At 43.6% G+C, this 25120-nt stretch overlaps 1 protein-coding gene across 7 annotated transcripts in view; it reads left to right on the forward strand.

Moving 5' to 3' along the window:
• The window catches only part of LOC143958178 (syntaxin-3-like), a 93424-nt gene extending 72156 nt beyond the window's left edge, over positions 1 to 21268 (forward strand). For 2 of the 7 annotated variants that reach the window (XM_077467646.1, XM_077467649.1), the window contains 2 exons: positions 17257 to 17335; positions 21169 to 21268. In XM_077467646.1, the coding sequence (XP_077323772.1) occupies positions 17257 to 17334 (78 nt within the window). In that variant the 3' untranslated portion in view covers position 17335; positions 21169 to 21268. Of the gene's footprint in view, positions 1 to 7205; positions 7327 to 11485; positions 17490 to 18237; positions 18759 to 21168 lie in introns of those variants that run through there. The other 5 variants (XM_077467645.1, XM_077467648.1, XR_013270098.1 and 2 more) reach the window with 4 other exon arrangements.
• The last annotated feature ends 3852 nt before the right edge of the window (positions 21269 to 25120 follow it).

A 25120-nucleotide genomic window follows, 5' to 3' on the forward strand; every position in this document is an offset into this window, starting at 1 on the left:
GGCAGCATAACATTCTCCATGCCTTCTGCAGACCCTTTCACATCTCATCTGTGAAAAGCACAAGTGGCGGACCTGCCAATTCTGGTGTTCAATAGCAAATGCCAATCGAGCTCCATGGTGCTGGGCAGTGAGCGCAGACCAAATAGAGGACTTTGGGCCATTAGGTGACTCTCATGAAGTCTGTTTCTGATTGTTTGGTCAGAGACATTCACACCAGTGGCCTGCTGGAGGTCATTTTGTAGGGCTCTGCGCATGGAGGAACAGGTTGAGCACTGCCAAAGGAGCAGATACCGGTTCTTCTGATGGGTTAAGGACCTTCTATGGCCCCGTTCAGCTTTCCTAAAGAAACTACCTGTCTCCTGGAATCTCCTCCATGCTCTTGAGAATATGCTGGGAGACACGGCAAACCTTCCGACAATGGCACGTGTTGATGTGCACTCCTGGAGGAGTTGGACTGCCTGTGCAACCTCTATAGGGTCCAGGTATTGCCTCAGTAGTTACCCTGGCCCTAGCCAAATGCAAAACTAGTGAACAACAGTCAGAAAAGAGGAGTAGGGGGGGAAAAAGTCAGTGGCCTCTAGCTGAAACAGATTAACAAACCCCTCTGCTACTTAACTGACCAGATCAATATCCCAGGAGTCTAACTGATGTGATGCTATAAACTGATTAAAAAGTGTTCCTTTAGTGACCATGACGTGCTGAGTGTTCTATGGGAGGTAGGCCAGATTGGTTATATTAATCAGTCTGTAATTTTTCCTTTACTCCAGTTTTCATAAATAAGTCCTGAAGTAGCTATATATTGTGCATTCTTTGTTTACCTCCTCCTCCTCTTTTTTTGTTTATTTCTCTTTATCTTTCCACATCTTATGTGCAGAAGGACAAAAACTTTTTGGTTTACTCCTAGCATACATGGAAGGAAATTCGACCAGTTCATCAGGGACTGGCCAAATGTCCATCCATATATGGGGACAGTGGTTATATAAAAGTCAAACCACCCAGTTGGATAAATGTTGCTCTATCTGCACCGCTTACTATAGCCGGCAGCGCTGATCATTGTATTCTAACGGTGTGGAAGTCTCCCTGCTATCATAATACAATGCCACAGTGTGGAGGATTTCCCCATCCGCCTTGAATGTGTGGATGGGGGAATCAGGTCAGTTTTTATTTTGTTCAGCACGCTGGTTGAATGAAAATAATTTAATTATCTATGGCCTGCTTTACTGGCTCTGCCTTAACTTTTGTGTGACAGAATGCCTTTGGTCTGCACAAACTACCGCAGAATCCTGATGGCTGCAAACATGGCCCGATAGCTCATTGGCATTCCATTCACAAATAGATTTTTTTAAGGTGATCTTTGCGCTTGAAAAGAACACAATATGTCTTCATACTACCATTATTCTTGTATAGCAAAAAGGGTCACGTTGTACCATGTATGTGGCCAGGGAAGAACTAATATGCAATACATCGTTTAGTCCACAAATGCTTTTGGTCACCACTACTTTTCCTTAAGGGCTGAGACCCATCCTCCTATCTGACATCTACTTCTCTGTGTCTGCATCCACTTCTATGGGCTGACTGCACACAACTCCGAGATTTAGGCACATGCAGTAGACAGTGGCTCCGGTTTGAGAACGAGCCTCCATGCCTGTCAAAATAAACCCTTAATTTTATCGTTTCAAAGTAACAAATGCAATAATTTAGAGGTTAGATGAAAGGTTACAGCATAACTTTTTGGTGGTTGTAACTAATTTTCTATAGTGGGCGGCACAGTGGTGTAGTGGGTAGCACGTTCGCCTAGCAGTAAGAAGGGCCGCTGGTTCGAATCCCAACCACGACACTACCTGCCTGGAGTTTGCATGTTCTCCCTGTGCCTGCGTGGGTTTCCTCCGGGTACTCCCGTTTCCTCCTACACTCCAAAGACATGCTGGTAGGTTAATTGAATTCTGTCTAAATTGTCCCTAGTATGTATGAATGTGAGTTGGGGACCTTAGATTGTAAGCTCCTTGAGGGTAGGGACTGATGTGAATGTACAATGTATATGTAAAGCGCTGCGTAAATTGATGGCGATGTATAAGTAACATAAATAAAATAAATATAGAAATCTACAAGTTGGATCTAAAAGAGGAACTAAGGAGGCATCAGGGACAGAAGGTTTGAGTTCCCGAAGAGGAACAGTCTTTCCAAATGGGGGGACAGTTTTGAGTTAACTGTCTTATTAATTGGCCGATGAGACTTTGCTATTACTCTTTTGCCGCGTACACACAATCGGAATTCTCGTCCGAAAAAGCTCTGATGGTTTTCCCGATGGAATGCCACTCAAGCTGTCTTGCCTACACGCGGTCATACCAAATTCCGATCGTTTAGAACACGGTGACGTACAACACCTACGACAGGACTTAAAAAATAAAGGAATTCAATAGCCAGTAGCCAATAGCTTCCGTCTCGTAGTTGAATCTGAGCATCCGTCATGAAAATTGAGAACATACTATCAATTTTTGGCTAAGTTTTGATGGAGCATACACACGGTCGCATTTTCCGATTAAAAAGCTCTCATCGGTCTTTTTCTGCCTGGAATTCTGATCTTGTGTACGCGGCATTAGATTTATTGTGGGTATGTAACTTTGTAAACTTTCAGCGTTTATTATTTGTCTCTAGTCCCAAATACCCACCAAAGGAAATTTTAGGTCAGATTGGTAAATGAAGATTTGGATGCTGTTGTAAGGCCCTTGCTATTTTTGTACTTTTTAGGCTTGGTTCACACTTCATGCCAATGTGGCTCACAGCAGTGGTCCTATGCGTCCTAGTTCACCGTTTCAGGTTCGATTTCAGCCCGAAATTCAAATCTGAAACATACCAAAAGACGCACAGGGCTCCTGTGCAATATTCGCTCCGGAGCTGCATCGGAGATTGTGACCGGCTCCAGAGAGAGATGTGAATGTATAAATAAACATGTAAAGGGATGCATAGATTGATAGCACTATATACAGTAAGCACCTGTAGTACCCAGTGAAGTGACTGGCCTCACGCAACACATGTGTCCGCTGACATCCGCCGCTCCATAGAGGAGACTGCAAGGTCTGATCCTGTGGGAAAGGGGCCTAACTCGTGAGCTTTTCAGGCGATTTTTTTTTTTAGCGTGAAAGCGCCTGAAAAGTGCCTCAGTGTGAAAGAGGTCTTAATGTGTGTATTGTGTGCTGTTTTTTACTAAGCAATGTGCTTAGTAAAAAACAGCACATAGCAGTTGTCTGTAGAGGGTTAGGGTTAAGGGCTAGAGTTTTCCTTTGAAGAACAAGGTTAGAACTCGGGATTGGAATAGGGACCTCCTCCAAAGGTTAGCAGGCGTGTCCCCAAAGGTCAAAGGTTAAGAGGCGTGGCTGACCCACCCCCACCAAAATGTTCCCCCTACCCCAACTAAGTCGGGGAATGCGCTTTGCTTTTTTCTGTCATTCGCTCAGCCACTCAACGGGTGCCACCCGTAAATCATTGGCCGGGACCCGCTGATTGCCTTGAGTTGCCATTCGCTGCATCACAAGTTTCCGGATGCATGAGCGAACCCGGAAGAATGCCACATGTGTTGCTATGGCCAATTTTGTATATTGTCTTGATAGCAATAATATAGTTAGTTTTGGTAAGAGCATATGTTTGCAGAGGCCCTTCACCCTCCATTGATATGTAAATAACTGAGACAGGATGTTCTTTGCAGGAAGTTGGTGTATGCAGGAAATGGGTGGGAGGGGCTTGGGGAGTGTTTGGAAAAAACATGTGTTTGGACAAGAGAGTGGTATTTGGAAGGACAAAGAGACATGGCTGCCAGAAGCTGGAGAACTTTGTGAGTTGGACTGAGCAAAAGGACCATGGAGGACATCTTGACCCCTAAGTTGAGTAATTGATTAGTTGACTTAATTTGTACAAATTGTACATGCGTATAGCATATATTTTGTAAGCTATACATTGTGTTGTATTGTTCATCCTACAGTTTGTATGTGCAGATTTTTCCCCGTTAAGTCAAGCATTGATACACTTCAGAAGTCTAAGCTTCCTTGGTTTTACCACAAGAACTTAATAGACGAAAAGCATTACACCGTGACATACAGGTATTTAATTGTGCCTGTAGAAGCAGACCTGTGGCGGTAAATGTTCTCCGGTGGATCGGCAAGCAGTTAAAGCCTACATTTACCCAATGTTTACAGAAACCACTATTCAGCCTATCAACATATCATGAGACACCATCTCTGCTCCAGCCTATCTCTGCAGACCTGGTTATGCCCCTATTGGAAGCTGCCATCTTGCCTCTTGCACGGAGGAGCAAAGCCAGCTTGTGGATGGCAGAGAGCACATCAGAGATATGTCTATAGTTCTGGTGACAGATTGCTGCAGAGAGCAGTGACACGTGACTGAGTCTGACCGGTGGTTAGAGATGGAGATGAGGGTTAAGCTTCTGACTTGGCAATAAGTCAAGATTGGCTTATAGTAACAGTGCCGTTTAGTCTGCTTAGGCTGAATGGAAGAGAACATTTTAATGAATGGAAAGGTTCACTTTAACCACTTAAGGACCGCCGCATGGAGATGTACGTCGGTGCAATGACACCAACAGGCTCAAGCACGTACATGTACGTGCTCGCCTTCCAGCGGGTGGGGGGGTCCGATCGGACCCCCTCCCGCTGGATGCGGCGGTCCGTTTCGTTGCAGGAGCGATCCGAGATGAGGGGATGGCCGTTGGTTTCTGGCCATCCCCTCTCGATCGCTCCTAGCGAATGAGAAGCTTCCCCCGCTGTGTATAGTAAACACAGGCAGGGAGGAAGTGATGTCATTCTCCTCGGGGCGGTCTTTTTGACCAGACTACGTGGAGAACAGTGAAAGTAAGTGTGCACCAACACTACACTGACATGTAGGCACACATAGGCACACAAACCGCCTCCCCCCCCCTCCCAGTCACAGTGTCACTGATTGCAGTGATCATTTATACTGCATTCAGTATCAGTTGTAACAGTAAAAACTGTCAGGGCAGTTAGTGTTAGGCCCAGGGTAGCCCCCTACCCCCCCCCCCCATAAAGGTTTAACCCCCTGATTGCCTCTAGTTAACCTTTTCACCCCCTTTTGCCAGTGTCACTAAGCGATCGTTTTTCTGATCGCTGCATTAGTGTCACTGGGGCCGCTAAGTAGCTAGTTATTTTTTTAGGTTCACCGCCAGGTTTTTATAGCGCTAGGTACCCCGATATACTACCCAATAACAGTTTTAACCCCCTGATTGCCCCTAGTTAACCCTTTTGCCAGTATCACTAAGCGATCGTTTTTCTGATCGCTGCATTAGTGTCACTGGTGCCACTAGGTAGCTAGTTATTTTTTTAGGTTCACCACAAGGTTTTTATAGCGCTAGGTACCCCCATATACTACCCAATAATGGTTTTAACCCCCTGATTGCCCCTAGTTAACCCTTTCACCCCCTTTTGCCAGTGTCACTAAGCAATCATTTTTCTGATCGCTGCATTAGTGTCACTAGGTAGCTAGTTATTTTTTTAGGTTCACCGCCAGGTTTTTATAGCGCTAGGTACCCCAATATACTACCCAATAATGGTTTTAACCCCCTGATTGCCCCTAGTTAACCCTTTCACCAGCGATCGCCGTATAAGTGTTACTGGTGACGCTGGTTAGCCAGTTAGTTATTTAGGTTCCCCGTCGGGTTTTTATATATAGCGCCAGGGACCCCAATATACTACCTTATAAAGATTTTAACCCCCTGATTGCAACTAGTTAACCCTTTCACCAGTGATCACCGTATAAGTGTTATGGGTGACTCTGGTTAGTTTGCTTTTTATTGCATCAGGGCACCCACCATTTATTACCCAATAAAGGTTTAACCCCCTGATCACCTGGCGGGTGATATCAATTAGGTTTTAGGGTCAGGGTCTGCGTCGCCCCAGGCAGCGCTAGGTTAGTGCCAGTACCGCTAAAGCCCACGCGCAAAGCATAAAAAAAATTGTAATATTCCTGCAACTTGTGGCAAAATATAAAATATTTCATGGACTCAACATGCCTCTCAGTAAATAGCTTGGGGTGTCTACTTTCCAAAATGGGGTCATTTGGGGGGGTTTTGTGTTATTTTGGCATTTTATGGCCTTCGAAACTGATAGGTAGTGAGGAGTGAAATGAAAAATTTGCACCCTTAGAAATCCTGAAGGCAGTGATTGGTTTCGGGGTGCCGTACGCGGCTAGACTCCCAAAAAGTCCCACATATGTGGTATCCCCGTACTCAGGAGAAGCAGTAGAATATATTTTGGGGTGTAATTCTACGTATAACTATGGCATGTGTGAGAAATATATAATTTAGTGACAACTTTTTGTAAACTTTTTTTTTTTTTTTTTTTTTTTGTGTCATTATTCAATCACTTGGGACAAAAAAAAAATATTCAATGGGCTCAACATGCCCCTCAGCAATTTCCTTGAGGTGTCTACTTTCCAAAATGGGGTCATTTGGGGGGGGGGGTTGTACTGCCCTGCCATTTTAGCACCTCAAGAAATGAGATAGGCAGTCATAAATTAAAAGCTGTGTAAATTCCAGAAAATGTACTCTAGTTTGTAGACGCTATAACTTTTGCGCAAACCAATAAATATACGCTTATTGACATTTTTTTTACTAAAGACATGTGGCTGAATAAATTTTGCCCTAAATGTATGACTAAAATTGAGTTTATTTGATTTTTCTTATAACAAAAAGTAGAAAATATCTTTTTTTTTTTTTTTCTCGAAATTTTCGGTCTTTTTCCATTTATATCGCAAAAAATTAAAATCGCAGAGGCAATCAAATACCATCAAAAGAAAGCTCTATTTGTGGGAAGAAAAGGACGCAAATTTTCGTTTGGGTATAACATTGCATGACCGCGCAATTACCAGTTAAAGCAGTGCAGTGCGAAATTGTAAAAAGACCTCTGGTCCTTAGGCTGACAATTGGTCCGGGGCTGAAGTGGTTAAAGGTATGCTCCACTTGGATAGGAATGTTTTCATGTGTATTTCTTCCCTACCTCGATCTTCTTCCTCTTCTACAGCTTGTGTCAACAATACAATCCTAGGTGCGCTTTAAGTTCCCTTTTATTAGGAACGACATGCTTATTTTGGACTGACAATTGACATCTAAAAGACAAAGACGTGACTGTTTGGTACAATTGCTGATTGTAGTTGATCCTTCTCCTTGATGTTCCCTCCCCTAGAAAATGATCATAATTATTGTGGTGGTAATTATCCTGCTAGCGATTGTGGCACTGATCATCGGCTTATCCGTGGGACTGAAAAAGTGAGACTGGCACCGTGCTGTGCCGGGAATATGCACATGTAAGTAGTAAAACTATTTAACAGGTAAAATACTTATTCATTGCTAGAGCCCCAAGAATTAAATATTCAATTTACCTATACTAAACTACTGAAACCAAAAAAAGAACACTTAATACACTATTAGGGGCAGCACAGTGGTGTAGTGGTTAGCCCTTTCACCTAGCAGCAATAGGGTCGCTGGTTCAAATTCTGACCACGACACCATCTGCCTGGAGTTTGCATGTTCTCCCTGTGCCTGCGTGGGTTTCCTCCGGGTACTCCGGTCTCCCCCCCCACACTCCAAAGACATGCTGGTAGGTTAATTAGACCTTGTCTAAAAAAATTGGCCTTAATATGTGTATCTGTGGGTCAATGTTGTATGTGTTTGTAAGCGTGTCAGCACCTTATGGGGTAAAGGACCACGCAAAGCCGCAGATGGACTCTGGTGGCAAGAAAGCGCCCTGAGGCGATTCAGTTCACATAGGTAGCGCTATACAAGTCACTCACTCACTATAGTGTAAAAGTATTGGGACGCCTGCCGTTACACACACAAGAACTTTAACAGCATCCCAGTCTTAGTCCATAGAGTTCAATATTGAGTGGGCCCAGGCTCTGGGAAGGTTGTCCACAAGCTTTAGGAGTGTGTCTATGGGGATATTTGACCATTCTTCCAGAAGCGCATTAGTGAAGACAGTCACTGATGTTGAACGAGAATGTTTGGCTCGCAGTTTCCACTCTAATTCATCTCGAATGTGTTCTATTGGGTTTGGGTCAGGTTCTCCACCCCAAAGTCGATCATCCATGTCTTTATGGTCCTTGCTTTGTGCACTGGTGCACAGTCATGTTTGAACAGGAAGGGACCATCCCCAAACTGTTCCTACAAAGTTGGGAGCAAGAAATTGTCCAAAAAGGTCTTGGTATGCTGACACCTTAAGGCCGCGTACACACGGGCGGACTGTTCGCCCAACTTAGTTTGTCAAACAATCCGACAAACAGTCCGCTCAAAATTTGCATGAGCGGACTTGACCACACACGATGAACGAACAGTCCGCTGAAAGCGTGCGCGATGACGTGAACGGCACGTACGACGGGACTAGAAAAACGACGTCCTATACACTGCAATGCAACCTTCGGCGTGTAAATCCTTTCTGAGCATGCGCGGAACTTAGTTTGACGAACAAGCCTACACACGAGCGGACTGTCCGCTCAAACCAAGTTTCAGCGGACTGTCTTACGGGAATTCCGAAAAACTTTGTTCGTCAGTTTGTTCGTTTCCGCTGAAACTATCCGCTGAAGCCCACACACGAGCGGACTGTCCGCTGAAACACTGTTCAGCGGACAAAGTTGGGCGAACAGTCCGCCCGTGTGTACCCGGCCTAAGAGTTCCCTTTACTGGAACTAAGAGACCAAGCTCAACCTCTGAAAAACAACCCCACACCGTAATCCCCCCTCCACCAAATGATTTGGACCAGAATGAAAATTGCAGGTTAGCTACGCTTCAGCAAATGCACAACGGGGCAGACATTCCGACAACTAAATCCGTCTGATTTTTTTCTGACAGTTTTTGGCCCAAACTTGTCTTGCATACACGCGGTCGCACAAAGTTGTCGGAAAATTGGATCGTTCAGAACACGGAGATGTAGAACGCGTACGACGGGACTATAAACGGGCCAGTAGCCAATAGCTTTTGTCTCGTAATTTATTCTGAGCACGCATGGCACTTTGTCCGTCGGAATTGTCTACACACGATCGGAATTTAAATTGTGTGTCGGAAATTGCGACGGAAAAAGTCTGATGGAGCCCACACACGATCGGATTTTCCAACAACAAAGTCCGACCGTGTGTACAGGGCATTAGTCTAGGTTCACATTTGTACAATGTGGGAATGCATGTATAATGATGTTCATTCCTACAATGCACAAAAAAGTGCATTATTTTTCCTGGCATGCGACAGTGCCATTAATTCTCACCCCAACATGCCTTGCTAATATGCGCACCTGCACACCAAATCACAGGGTATCAAAGTACCATGTGTTTTGGTTTGGTACAATTACACCAAAGAAGTGCAAGTACCATTTTTTTTTTCTTACATTTTTGTACAATGGACTGCCCTAAATGTAACATACACGCACCATCCTACCTGCATATGTGAACAGAGTCTAAAAAGCTATTTTGCTTTTGAGATATCGTATCTAACATACTGTTATTTATCCAGGATAGGAAGTAAAGGTCAACTTCCCCAAGAGATCGGAGACAGGTGGGGTGGGTCTGATAGCATATGTGCATTAACCTTTTAGTTAAGGGTCTTTATGTGCATTAGCCTTCAGTGACCAGTCTCCAGGGTATATTTAAAAACCCTCAGTGACCAGTGCTTTGATAAAAGTATTCATACCGCTTGAAATTTTCCACATTTTGTCATGTTACAGCGAAAAACGTAAATGTATTTTATTGGGATTTTATGTGATAGACCAACACAAAGTGGCACATACAGTGGGGAAAATAATTATTTGATCCCCTGCAGATTTTGGAAGTTTGCCCACTTACAAAGAAATGAAAGGTCTATAATTGTTATCATAGGTGTATTTTAAATGATGTGAGCTTCTTGTTCAGGGTCATGTGCTGTGTTCGTTTTCCGCCACCCATAGCATCTTTCTTTTAGGCTAAAAAATTACATTTTGGTCTCATCCAACCAGAGCACCTTCTTCCACATGTTTGCTATGTCCCCCACATGGCTTCTCGCATACTGCAAACAGGATGTCTTATGACTTCCTTTCAACAATGGCTTTCTTCTTGCCACTCTTCCAGATTTGTGGAGTGCGTGACTAATAGTTGTCCTGTGGACAGATTCTCCCACCGGAGCTCTGAATCTCTGCATCTACTCCGGAGTTACCATGGGCCTCTTGGCTGCTTCTCTGATTAATAATCTCCTTGCCCGGCCTACCAGTTTACTTGGACAGCCTTGTCTTGGTAGGTTTGCAGTTGTGCCATACTCTTTCCATTTTCGGATTGTTTATTGAACAGTGCTTCATGAGATGTTCAAAGCCTGTGATATTTTTTTATAACCTAACCCTGCTTTAAAATTCTCCACAACTTTATCCCTGACCTGTCTGGTGTGTTCCTTGGCCTTCATGATGCTGTTACTAAGGTTCTTTAACAAACCTCTTAGGGCTTCACAGAACAGCTGTATTTATACTGAGATTAAAGTACACACAGGTGGACTCTACTAATTAGGTGACTTCTGAAGGCAGTTGGTTCTACTAGATTTTAGTTAGGGGTATCGGGGTGAAGGGCGCTGAATACAAATGCATGCAACACTTTTCACATATTTATTTGTAAATCATTTTGAAAACCATTTATTATTTTCCTTCTACTTCACAATTTTATATGCCACTTTGATTTGGTCTATCACATAAAAACGTAAATGTATTTTATTGGGATTTTATTTGTAACATGGCAAAATGTGGAAAATTTCAAGGGCTATGAATACTATTTCAAGGCACTCTATATACTGGGGACTGGTTACTGAGCGTTCCTAAATATGCCCTGGAGACTGGTCACAGAGGGCTAATGCACATAAAAACCTGAAACTAAAGTTAATGCACATATGCCTGAGAATAGTCACTAAGAGTTTATGTATATACTCTGGAGACCAGCCACTGAAGGTGAATGCAGATATGTAGGAGACTAGGGACTCTCCATTAAAGCATATACATTAGACACTGAGGTTTTGCATATATGCTGGAAATTGAGCATATGAATCTAATGGGCATCATCTTGAGACTAAACACTGAAATGAAGGCATATATATACTCAATACCAGTCAATGAGGGTTACTGTATGCACACAGGGAGGGATATGGTTACCGAGTTAATGCATAGATGCTGGGGACTGGTCACCAAGGGAGAAGGTATAACTGCACATAAACGTTGGGTGTGAAAAAGGGCTAGTGAGCCGTGTATGCTTGAGGGGTCATTTCACTGCCACCATGGATCACGGTAAGTCAGTTGTATGCTTGGGGCAGGGGTATGATCTTATTAAGCATACTCCGTTCAGTTGACTCTCCCAATGAGAAAGTTAAAAGTGTTGCTTAGCTACTGATGCAGAAAAGTGGGTAGGTTATTTTGTGATTGACAAACCATCTATAACCATCTTATAACCAATCCCTTTATCTGTTCTCCAGCATAACACTCCATCCATGATGCCTTATCCAGATCCCATCTACCTCCTCCAGCCCTCTCCTGTACTGTTGCCCAACTTTTCCCGTAAAAGAACTGGAACTTTGGTCCTGCATTCTCTTCCTGACTGTGTGCACTACCTACTCCTCAACACAATTCTGTTACAATGTTAAAGGCACAAGAAGGGACGAGACTAATGTGTGTTATTTTTTTAAAAGATTTTTAAATGTATATAATATGAAGAAGACTTATATTTGAAGAATAATCTTGAGTACGAACTCCATCTTCAAATCTAAACCTCCACCAAAACAGAACCTGGACTCCAACTCATCCCCATTCCTTACCAGACCTGTCCAGCCACATGCTTAGATGGGACTCTTTCTTTTGAACTGCTCTTTAAAAGAAAAAAAAAATGTTGTACCAAATAAGGGCAGATGGGAGGTATAAATAACTTCTTTGCTTGATTTTTAAGGTTTAATAAGCAGGCAAAATGGCTGTTTTTGCAAAAATGGTGGTAACCAATAATAGCCAATCAAATGTCATTTTTCATTGAGCATAGAGTAAACCAAATGCTGTTAGATTTTACTAAATAGGAAGACAACAGCTTATGTTATGAACAACTGGCCTTCCTTTATGGTTGGTGTTGATCAGATTGTGCCTTTCATTTCTTTAACCTGCACCAGAAAACTGACCAAAAGAATCCGGTTGCTATGGGCAATTTGGGAAGCTTTTATTTTGTACACCCAATTAATGTCGTTATTATTTGACTAAGCATACAAGGGACCTCGTTTTTAATAAATTCTATAAAGAAGGCTTGCTATTGTCCATAGTGGTCGAATTCCCACTGAAGTATTTCAGGCTCAGGTTAGATAATGAAAATTGATCTTTCTGGTTGATTGTAACACCGCCCATCCTTTCCCTTTTAGATATTGGTTATGGTATTATACATAACGTTTTGGTTGATTGGAACACCACCCATCCTTTCCCTTTAGACATTGGTTATGGTATTATACATAAAGTTTTTGTCAGTTAAGAGAAGAATCATTGAAAAAAAAGTTACGGCTTTACATGCACTTTAAAAACATCTGCGGCCTTGTCACCTATTTTATTTATTTTTATTTGAATTGAGTAGCGAACGGTTGGAACCCATGTCTGCCTTTTATTGCTGTCTATGGCCCTGCTGTCAATAATCGCCCTCTTTTTGCTCTGCTAACCATTGTTTCCAACAAATGGAAATTTTCCACCTATGCAGGATGCAGTTTGCATATTGCAGGGGCATTTTGCATTTTTTTTTTTCAATTCACGCTTTTGATCCATTGAAGTCTATGGAACCAAAAACCAGAAAAGTCCCTGGCCCTTTTAATAAAATGCACAGATGTGAACTACAGCCAAAGGAAACCATGTTAAATGGACTGTAGTGTGTTTCTGCAACACTGAGCACGCACTAAATGCATAGGTGCGAACCAGGCCTTATGCCACTTACGCACAAGCGGACTTTTCGACGGACTAGGTCCGACGGTCTTTCCAACAGATTTTCGGCGGAGTTCTGACGGACTTTCTGAATGAACGGACTTGGCCACACACAATCACACCAAAGTCCGACGGATTAGAATGTGATGACGTACGACCGGACTAGAATCAATAAGTTCATAGCCAGTAGCCAATAGCTGCCCTAGCGTTGGTTTTGGTCTGTCGGACTAGCATACACACGAGTGGATTTCTCAATAGGAACTGGGTCCGCCGGCGTTCCGGCGGAAAAATTTGAAACCTGTTCTATTTCTAAAGTCTGTCAGATTTTTGGACAGCAAAGGTCCGATGGAGCCCACACATGATCGAATTGTCCGCCGGAATCGTTCCGTCGGATCTTTGCTGTCAAAAAGTCCGGTCGTGTGTACGCGGCATTAGAGGTTTTTAAAAAACGTTTGGCAGGATTTTTTTCTTCCTGCAAAAGCTCTGGTGCAGGACGTCTGGGGAAATCTTTCCAACAGACAGCAAAAAAGGAGTTCTTTTCATATCCTACTCTATCGAAAACTTATGCTTGGTTATGTTTTAAGGTAAATTTAGCAAAATTTTATATTTTTAGTGCAGTTCTAGTTAGAAAGCATTAGTAGCTCATTGATTTTTTTTATTTTTATTTTTTTGGTTGCCTGATACTTCCCTTTACATTTGCGGCTGCTATAAACCAGCGGTTTTGAATTACCATTTTAATAAGGAAATCTGGTGCTAGATTTTGCATGGCCCGGAAATCTAAAAATACATACCTGCTGTTGGCTATTGTTGTACTTTTTCAACTAGTAATGTACTATTGTACAACATCTCCTCATATCCTGGTATGAGAACTTTTACATACATAAGTAGGGTGGTTGTTGCTTCATACTGGTCCAACCTGTATTTGAAGTTTGACTTGTTTGTTCATTTTCATGGCCAACATTGTGAATACCTCCCATTTTTTTTTCTCTCGGGTCAAAAGGGCAAATGGACTAGATTAACTGGTTTTTCTTTATGTGAAACTCCCAGTCATTTTATAGGTATGGTTAGTTGTCAGAAAATGCATTATTTACATTTTTGTGCTGAAGAATTCTTGATTAGGTTTTGCATGAGATCACTCTTGTGCTTTTTTGTTTTTTTCACAACCTGAATAACTATGTAACTAGTCCATCTAATTCAACCAACAGAAAAAAACAAATACATAAGAAACCTCCATATACAGATTCCTATCCCTAAAGTTGATCCAGAAGAAGGCAAAAAAAAAAATCACAAGAAAGCCAATGGGGTTGATTTACTAAAATTGGAGAGTGTGAAATCTGGTGCAGCTTCTAACTTCAGCTTGTTCAGTTAAAGTGGTAGTAAATCCAGTTTCAAAAAACACTTACATTCCCGGCATGCCGGAAATGCTAACTTTCACATTGGTTGTGTTCTCAACCAAACTTTCAAACCATCCAATGGCTGGTTTCATAACTGATCACATGTGCAGCATTATGGCAGTTGAAGAATCATTAGAGGCCAAGATGGCAGCTTCCTTGACTGAAAACGATAGAAGGGTTTACTTCCACTTTAAGCTTTGACCAACAAAAAAACTGGAGAGTGCAAAATCTGGTGCAGCTCTGCATAGAAACCAAATAGCTTCCAGTTTTAGTAAATCAACCAAAATATGTACTGTAGACAACTACCTGGACTTCATTCTTGGAAATGTGATCTAGGAGGAGATAGGAAAGTTTATGGCTACAATGTCATAAACCTAATAATGTTCAAACTCTGAAATTACGATTCAGAGGATCTGGTTAACAGCAACACATGCTGCTTTCTGTTTTTTTTTTATCTATAGGGGAAAACAAAGAGAAGACAATGTTACATGACTTCTCTGTACATGTAGACCATAGTCCCAAAGTGCTCTTTTGTACATTTGTTAATAGTGTAATATAAAATAACCTGAAGCTAATGAAGGACCCCCTCCCCCCCATTTCCTTGCTTGACTCTTTAAGAGACACATGAATTTACCTAAACTGTCTTATAATTAAATGATAACTTGGAGCTTTGTCATGTCTTGAGGGGATGGAATATAGAGCAATAAATGGGCCAAAATACTTCTAATTGAGAAAATGCTTCCTCTAGGATCTCCTTCAGCAGAGAAACCCAGGCTTTCAGTCGACTAGGACAATCACTGGGGGGGGGGGAGCATGGAGTTACCTTTCAATATAAAACATATTTTAGCTCCTATTTTGTTCTTCTTCTTTTTTTTTTTTTTATCCACCCCTGCAAAGACACTCATAGCTTGGCTAACATTTGAGTGTAGGTCTGCTTGAAAGAGGATTCCTGCATTCAGGATGGACCTCAATGACACCCATTTGCTGACTGGAAGGGCTTCTTGCTCTGAATTCCCATTGTTGGCTTTTCTGTTTAATTCAGCACCAGAATCCTATTTATTTTCTATGGATTTGCAAGGTCGGGCTGCGACAGTTTCCACTGCATTGGCTCTGTGAAGGCCAATGCAATGTACTCATTACGAGGGAGACCTTTACTGAAAGCCGGTGGAGAGCATTTGGGTAGATTTCCTGCTTCCATAGCCAGATAGATATCCTCTTTAAGTGTGATGAGGGCAATGCTAGGTTGATCATTCTGTATCAAAATATATTACAGGACAACCATGAAAATGTTAACATTTCTTAATGGGCGCAAAATCTAAGAAAACAAATTGCATATTGGAAAATATAATTCAGTGACATGATCAGGTATATATTATTCAATTTACTGGTAATTGTAAGTGTGCCTTTGAAGCGTGAACATTTTTAAGTGTTAACCTAGAGCTTTTTCCTACAGCCTTGCTGCACTGAATAAATCGGGAGCAATGAAAGTCTCTAAAAAAAAAACAGCATTTCTTAGAGAAAACACTGCTTCGGCTCAAGACAATGCTGTTAAAGAGCCCAAAGCCATGCAATGTGGTCACATGGTCAATTTTGAAGGACCAGAGTTCAGATTAGCTGATCATCCCCCTTCAACAGAGATCACATGCCTAAATGTCTAGGCCAGCCTTCCTCAACCCTTTTACCCCAGAGGAATCCTTAAAATTGTTTTCAAGTCTCAGGGAACCCATAATGAAATCAATTCATCAGGGGACAATGGGAAAATGCTTCATATATTGGTAGTCATTTGTAAGAGCGGCATTCTGCCCATCACTGCGTTTTTTTTTTTTTTTTTTTTTTCTTCCAGACAGTTAAAAAGATGTTTTGTGGAATACTGCTGGTTTTGCCAAGTTGTGTTATCCCTGAAACTATGCAGGTAATCATATGGGATGAGCATCAGATGGGAGGTTAATCATCCAGAGCTCTAGAAATCTCTGGAGGAACCCTAGGGTTCCATAGAAACCTGGTTGAGAATTGTTGGTCTAGGCCTAGGCATGTTACTTGGCAAGCACTAGAGAGGGTAGCATTCTGTTACTCTTTGTTTATGCAGCCCAGAAAGACTGTTTAATTTAAAGTCAACTTAAGCTCTAACATTATTAGGGCTACTTTAACCAAAAATAAAGTTTCCATTATGGATGTATCTGTGAAGTGAAAAACGAAATGTCTTTGGTTCCAGGAATGGGATTTCTGTGCAGTAATTTGAATTCCTGTTCCATCCCACTAGGCCCTGACAAAGGTGTGACGCTCTCTTGGAGAAAACACTGCTTCGGCTCAAGACAATGCTGTTAAAGAGCCCAAAGCCATGCGATGTGGTCACATGGTCGATTTTGAAGGACCAGAATTCAGATTAGCTGATCATCCCCCGTCAACGGAGATCACATGCCTAAATGTCTAGGCCAGCCTTCCTCAACACTTTTACCCCCAGAGGAATCCTTAAAATAGTTTTCAAGTCTCGGGGATAACACAACTTGGCAAAACCAGCAGTATTCCACCAAACCTCTTTTTAACTGTCTCTCGCATTTTGGTGAATTAAATAATGGAGTGTGATGCCATCATTTCCATTAGTGGCTCCCTGGGCCAGAATTGGGAATTCTAGTGAGATAACTTACATTGGGCGTGTGGCAAGCTAGCATGTAAATCGGCTTGCCACCAACAATCCAGCACTGTAATATGAATTTGCTGCTGCCTTTTTCTATTATGTAGGTGTTTGTTTCAAACATGGGTGATGATGAAATGATCAACTTTATCCATGCCCAAATTGTACAGGACTCCCGCAATCCCACCCCCCTCCCTTCTTTTCTTTTTTTTTTTTTGATCAAAAACCCATTTTATTTCTCTGAAACGCCCCCTCTCTTCTGGCTTTTGGCATGCTGCAGAAGAAGATAATGATCCTGATCTGCTGTATAATCCTTATAATTATCGTAGCATCCACGATCGGAGGAATCTTTGCCTAAGGTAAGAACATTATAGCACACATGGGGAGAGAATAAGAAAACTGGGAACTGTATCGATTGGTCAAAATATATTTATTTGAAAGAATGTACATATTAATTTATCTTTTATTGCAATGATTTAAGCACACATAGAATAAACTATTTTTAAATGTGTAGTTCTTTTTGAGAGAATATTTTTGTTTTTATTGCATGAACTGTAGACCTTTTTAAGGTCATTTAATTAACCTTCTAATGGGTTTTGGTGAATAAACCCACTGACGTTCACCATGCATCTTCTCCAAGTGGAAATTTATCACTATGCAAATGAATACACTGCCTAAGCCGGTTTTGTTGCTGAATTGGACTGATTTTCTGTAAACCATGTCGCCTAATATCTGAAACCATCACATCTACAGTATTTAAGCCCAAATCTCTATAGAACATACCCTGAGCCATACCATGCCACACGCCCCTTAACATTGGGAAGGTACTTTGACAGTGGGCTCTCCTGGCAGAATGCCTCTTTCACCATGTTGGTGAGGACAAGGGACTCTTTCCCCACAAACCTAGCCCAGTGGTGGAGGGGGCTATTTAGAACCTGGAAGCCCTCTTTAATAATAAAGATACAGTTGCCCTCACACTTTCCTATATGAATTAGTAAGGGGTACAACACTTCTCACTACTGTACATAGGATACATGGCCAGCCCTTTTACCACCGTAAAAATTTATCCGGTGGCGGTAGAGCTGCATAGATTAAATATACTAAATAGCCGATTTCCAGCTGTAAAATAAATAAATAAAAATGGCTGCAGCTATGGTCATGAGCTTGTTATAATTAATTGCTGCCAGGATATATATTTTTTTTTAACATCTGGTGGTAAAAAAGTGGTTAAAGTATAACTAATCTTAACCTTTTTTTCCAGTTTTGGAAAGGGTGGATTTGCCCTCTCCATTTTATTGCTATCACAGAGAATGAAAATGAAAGAAAACCCCCACATTTTGGGTTGTCACTAGAACAGAGCTAAAGGGAACCAGGGGACAGGAAGTGAAGGAAAATCTCCCCAATGGGACACAGATGGCACCAAAACCTGACCGGGATTATAACCCTCCCTTAAAGTGTTTGTTACTCCAACGTTTAATTTTTCCTGATATGTGCCTGCTGTACCATGTACTTGTGTGAAAAAGTATTCTGTTCTCTTTGTATTGCTTCCTTTATGTGAAATCCCTGGTGGTCTTGCCAGCCCCCCCGCTTTCCTATTAAAAAATGACCACACTAAACAGGAGAGCACATCATCGTCTGTTCTCTAACTGTGCTGGGAACTCAGCCTGCTGTCCTCCAATGACCAGACTTGTTCAGACATGCCCCCCCCTCCCCCCCTGCACAGCCATTCATTGGGAAGATCAGTTTGTTGTTGCTTCTCCTCCCTCCAGCATGCAGCTATTACTATTACAATAATTATAAATACCCCCCCCCTTCCCTTTTTATATCTATACAAAGATGTTTTGCCTTTCATTTACAGTTTAAACTGAATTGTTTTACGAGGTGATCATTTACAATCGCTTGAAGCCTGGTATACACTATTCAGTAATTTTTTGCTCTGAATGATTAAAAAAACTGAATAGCTCAGGAGGGCCCGCTGCACTGACTATACTATACTTCCCCCGCTGAGCTAATGTGTTCTGACAGAGAGAAACGGCCTCCTAATCCCCGCAACTATGTTGGCTTCCCTTATTAATTTTACATTGTATTTTTTTAAATGTAACTGCCTACTCCCAAACTGTCATTTGATGTAAAACGCATAGCCAAACTATTATTCTACACAATTTTTTTTATTGTGCATTAAAAAAAGAAAACAAATACCGTATATACTCGAGTATAAGCCGAGATTTTCAGCCTCTTTTTTGAGGCTGAAAGTCCCCCCCTCGGCTTATACTCGAGTCATCGCCGTCTGCCTGCCCGATCAGCGTGTCGAGCAGACAGACGGCGGACATTCTACTATTCAAAAGCCGCGCCTTCCTGTCTGTGATAGGCGGAACACTCAATTTCCCAGCAGTCAGTGGTCCGCCTATCACGGACATACACTCATCCTCATACTACGGACGAGGATGAGAGGATGTCCGTGATAGGCGGAACACAGACTGCTGGGAAATTGAGTGTTCCGCCTATCACAGACGGAGGCGCGGCTTTTGAACAGAGGAATGGCCGCCGAAGAGCGGCGATCCTGGCATGGCAAAAGGACGGAGGCTCGGCACGGGACGGAGGCACAGGACGGAGGCACGGGACGACGGAGGCTCGGGACACAGGTAGGCTGGACACACAAGGCTGCACGGACACACACACAGGGATGGATGGACACACACACAGGGATGGATGGATGGACACACACACAGGGATGGATGGATGGACACACACACAGGGATGGATGGATGGACACACACACAGGGATGGATGGATGGACACACACACAGGGATGGATGGATGGACACACACACAGGGATGGATGGATGGACACACACACAGGGATGGATGGATGGACACACACACAGGGATGGATGGATGGACACACACACACAGGAATGGATGGATGGACACACACACAGGGATGGATGGATGGACACACACACAGGGATGGACGGATGGACACACACACAGGGATGGACGGATGGACACACACACAGGGATGGACGGATGGACACACACAGGGATGGACGGATGGACACACACACAGGGATGGACGGATGGACACACACACAGGGATGGACGGATGGACACACACACAGGGATGGACGGACACACACACAGGGATGGACGGACACACACACAGGGATGGATGGACGGACACACAGGGATGGACGGACACACAGGGATGGACGGACACACAGGGATGGACGGACACACAGGGATGGACAGGCATGTCTCACCCTCGGCTTATACGCGAGTCAATAAGTTTCCCAGTTTTTTTGGGGTAAATTGGGGGCCTCGGCTTATATTCGGGTCGGCCTATACTCGAGTATATACGGTAAAATTAGACATGCTATCTGCCAACAGAACAAAAAGTCTATTCTGTGCATCTAAAAATATCGAAAACATACCGAATCAAATCATTATTCAACCAAAAAATAAAATAAAAGCCCCATGCATGTGTCCTGCTTCTTAATATAGGGGATCAGCAATGCCAAGAGTTGGTGAAAGCAGGGTTCCGTCATCCGGAGATAGTTCCGAAAATCATCTGGATTATTCTCCTGGAGCTCCCACAACAAAGGCATATGACATAATTGGTCACGATTAATAAAGCAACCAGTTTTTGGTCCAAGAAATCCTCCTCTTCCTGTTCCTGGACTGGACTTTGGTCAAAGCAATAACTCCAAGGCCAATAATAAATAACACGTCATCTCCCTGCAATATGGCTGGTTGACAAACGTCCGTTCAGGAACGAACTGAAAAGCGCAAAATGAAAAGCGCGAATCAACACTCACCAAACTTCTATTAAAACAAAATTAGCAGAAGGAGCCCAAAGGGTGGCGCTAAAGAGCTGAAAAACCACGTAGTACGTTACTACGTTCGTGTTTGTTGGCCGACAATTCCTTGCCGTTTATATGTAAAACAAGTTCCTGGCCAATGCCCTTCGGACAAAAGTCTCAGGTTTTGTCTGCAGAAAATTTGATGGTGTGTACGAGGCTTAAGGCAGAAGCCATATTGTCCTCAGGTCTTAATGAAAATGCCTAGAAATTTGTTCTTTGGTAGCATATGTAGAAACCCATTATCTTACCATATTAAATTAATAAAACCCAGGTTGATTGGTGAAAACCTTGCATTATATTTTATATTTGTTTTTTTCCCTATTATGACACAGACCACACGGTAGAATCATGTAAAGAAGACTAAAGAAGATATTGGATGTAAATGGCCAATTGTGTCTGCAGAGTGGCTTCAATAAAGATTTTGTCAAATAATCTGTCTTATGTGTTATTTTAAGCTCACAAGGTTTACACACAAACTGTTACAAATGTGTTATTTAATGGGAAGTAATCGAAGACCCCATACACACTATTCGATTTTCTGCAGATTTTTGTCTTCAGATTTACCAAAACCATATAATAGGAGGTCATTTTGTATGCAATCAGGACGGCCCTTGCAGTATATGGTTTTGGTAAATCTGAAGACACAAATCTGCAGAAAATCTAACAGTGTGTATGGGGCCTTAGCCAGGCACTGCACAATAGAATAATAAAAAATAAAAAAGTAAAAAGTTTGGTAGCAACCAGGGAAGCCCCAAACCTGGTTGCCCTCAACTCAAATAATCAGATTCTCTGACTTGAAGCCTTGCCATGTTCTTCAGCCTCACCAGCCAAAGATGGAGCCACAGCAAAGCTTATATTGTCCTGTGGGATAGGTGAAGTTTATGATGCAATGAGGGATGCGGGTACGTTCTGCTTCTTCTGTTGGCTGCTGAGGGACACACGTTGCATTATGGAATTCAATAACTTTATTTGCTGTTTTTATCAGTTAATGAGGTACCGTATAAACATTTTATTGTGGGTTGTAGGAGTTTTATATTCTTCTAATGGTTAGAGAGGTACTTGCATTGGGAGATGTGTACATTTAACAGCTCCTTCCATTGACTACTGAAAGTTCTTACATCCCACAATGCAATGCAAGATCTTCTCTTCTCCTACTGGCTGCTGAGGTACCTGCATTGCATTGTGGGATGCAAGACATTTATTTGCCACTTCTAGCAGTTACTGAGGCTGCTGGTGTGTGTATAGCAGGCAGGGCTGTCTTAATGAGCGGGCACACCTGGGCGCTGCCCAGGGGCCCCTGCACTTCCCCTGTCCCCTTGCAGCTAAGTTTGTAAACCATGTACTGATTTGTCAATTCGATTGGGTCAGAAGGAGCATCAGCAGTGCAGGGGAAGCTGCCTGTTACACTCCTCTCTCATTTAATCATGTCAGGCTGTTCCTCTGCCTCTCTCTCTCTCCATCTCCCCCTCTCTATCCCTCTCTCCCTCACCCCCTCTCTCTCGCTTGCGCGCGCTCTCTCTCCCCCCTCCCTCCCTCTCTCTCTCTCTCTCTCTCTCTCTCTCTCTCTCTCTCTCTCTCTCTCTCTCTCTCTCTCTCTCTCTCTCTCACGCTCGCTTTCTCTCTCTCTCCCGCTCGCTCCCTCTCCCTCCCTCTCTCTCTCTCTCTCTCTCTCTCTCGCTCGCTTTCTCGCTCTCTCTCCCTCTCTCGCTCTCTCTCCCTCTCTCGCTCTCTCTACCCCTCTCGCTCTCTCTACCCCTCTCGCTCTCTCTACCCCTCTCGCTCTCTCTACCCCTCTCGCTCTCTCTCTCCCCATCTTTCTCTTTTTTCTAAATGCTCCTCCTCTTGGCAGTAGCCTCATGGCAGAAAAAAAGCCTGGGCATTAATTCATTTCATTGGCCATAATCATTTATTCTGGCCAATGGCTTGCGCTCTCTCTCTCTCGCTCGCTCTTTCGCTCACTCTTTCGCTCGCTCTCCCTCTCGACTCTCTCGCTATCTCTCCCTCTCGACTCTCTCGCTCTCTCTCGACTCTCTCGCTCTCTGTCCCTCTCTCGCTCTCTGTCCCTCTCTCGCTCTCTCTCCCTCTCTCGCTCTCTCTCCCTCTCTCGCTCTCTCTCCCTCTCTCGCTCTCTCTCCCTCTCTCGCTCTCGCTCTCTCTCGCTCTCTCTCCCTCTCTCGCTCTCGCTCTCTCTCTCGCTCTCTCTCCCTCTCTCGCTCTCTCTCCCTCTCTCGCTCTCTCTCCCTCTCTCGCTCTCTCTCCCTCTCTCGCTCTCTCTCCCTCTCTCGCTCTCTCTCCCTCTCTCGCTCTCTCTCCCTCTCTCGCTCTCTCACTCTCTCTCGCTCTCTCTACCCCTCTCGCTCTCTCTCGATCTCTCTACCCCTCTCGCTCTCTCTCGATCTCTCTACCCCTCTCGCTCTCTCTCTCTCTCTCTCTCTCTCGCTCTCTCTCCACATCTTTCTCTTTTTCATCAGCAGTGCAGGGGAAGCTGCCTGTTACACTCCTCTCTCATTTAATCATGTCAGGCTGTTCCTCTGCCTCTCTCTCTCTCTCTCCCCATCTCCCCTCTCTATCCCTCTCTCCCTCACCCCCCTCTCTCTCGCTTGCGCGCGCTCTCTCTCTCGCTCTCTCTCTCGCTCTCTCTCCCGCTCGCTCTTTCGCTCTCGCTCTCTCTCCCTCTCTCGCTCTCTCGCTCTCTCTCCCTCTCTCGCTCTCTCGCTCTCTCTCGCTCTCTCTCCCTCTCTCGCTCTCTCTCCCTCTCTCGCTCTCTCGCTCTCTCTACCCCTCTCGCTCTCTCTACCCCTCTCGCTCTCTCTACCCCTCTTGCTCTCTCTCTCTCTCCCCATCTTTCTCTTTTTCTAAATGCTCCTCCTCTTGGCAATAGCCTCATGGCAGAAAAAAAGCCTGGGCATTAATTCATTTCATTGGCCATAATCATTTATTCTGGCCAATGGCTTGCGCTCTCTCTCTCTCGCTCTCTCTCGCCCTCTCTCGCCCTCTCTCGCCCTCTCTCGCCCTCTCTCGCGCTCTCTCTCCCTCTCTCCATCTTTCTCTTTTTCTAAATGCTCCTCCTCTTGGCAGTAGCCTCATGGCAGAAAAAAAGCCTGGGCATTAATTCATTTCATTGGCCATAATCATTTATTCTGGCCAATGAAATTAATTAACTCTCGAGCGCTAAACACATGTAAACGTGTATAAACACTGTTGTGCGTGAGGCCTAAAGATTATAAGGCACTGTGAGATGCTACTTTACACTTGTCTTTGGGGGGGGGGGGGGGGGCACTTGCTACTATATTGCCTTATACTACCCAAACCTTCCACTATACCACCATATACTGACAAAACCTTTTACTATACTACCCAAACCTGCCACTCTACCGCCCTATACGATCCAAACCTGCCACTATACTGCCCTATACCATCCAAACCTCCTGCCCCCCTCCCCCCATACTGTGTATAGCCATACATAAATACAGGCTGCTGTATTTTCAAAAAGGAGTGGGAGCAGTGTGTACAGAGAAAAATAATCAGTGTATATGGGATGGGGGGCAGTGTGTAGAGAAGGCAGGACACTGTATAGGGGGGGGGGGGATTTAATTTGGGATAATTCTCTGGTTGTGTGTATTTTTTGTTTCTAATCACTCAAAATCCATGGCCAATATGTAGCATCATTTAGCCACACCTTATCCTTGCCACCACACACATAGCTGCCACAGGTCACTATCTCCCTGGTAGAGGCCCTAGGCCATTACTTTGCCCAGGGGTCCATGATGTTATTTAGATGGCCCTGGCTGTAGTGTCCAGTGGGAATAGAAAATTTCCCAGCGTCAGTGGGAGTAAAAAATGACATGTGCCTGTAGTCAAAAGAAGGAGGAATGGTGTCCCGTCATGGGAATTGATGGGAGGAATAGTGCCCCATCATTGGTATTAGTAGGAAGAATAGTGCCTCATCATTTGTATCAGTGGGAGGAATAGTGCTCCATCATTGGTATTAGTATGAGGAATATTGTCCCATCATTGGAATTAGTGGGAGTAATCGTAAAGTAATAGTGTCCCATTATTGGTATCAGGGGGAGGAATAGTGCCCCATCATTGGTATCAGGGGGAGGAATAGTGCCCCATCATTGGCATCAGTGGGAGGAACAGTGCCCCATCATTGAAACACAGGTGTGTCAGGAGGGAGAGGTTTCTACAGCTGTGATTCTGAAGCTTCACTACACTCCCCTCTCACACAGATCACCTGGAGCAATCTCTCCAAGCCCTCCTGGCTCCTTCCTGGGGAAGCAA

This window comes from Lithobates pipiens, unplaced genomic scaffold (genome assembly GCF_037356315.1).
Source record: "Lithobates pipiens isolate NorthernLeopardFrog02 unplaced genomic scaffold, aLitPip1_a1.2 Scaffold_59, whole genome shotgun sequence".
Taxonomy (NCBI): Eukaryota; Metazoa; Chordata; class Amphibia; order Anura; family Ranidae; genus Lithobates; species Lithobates pipiens.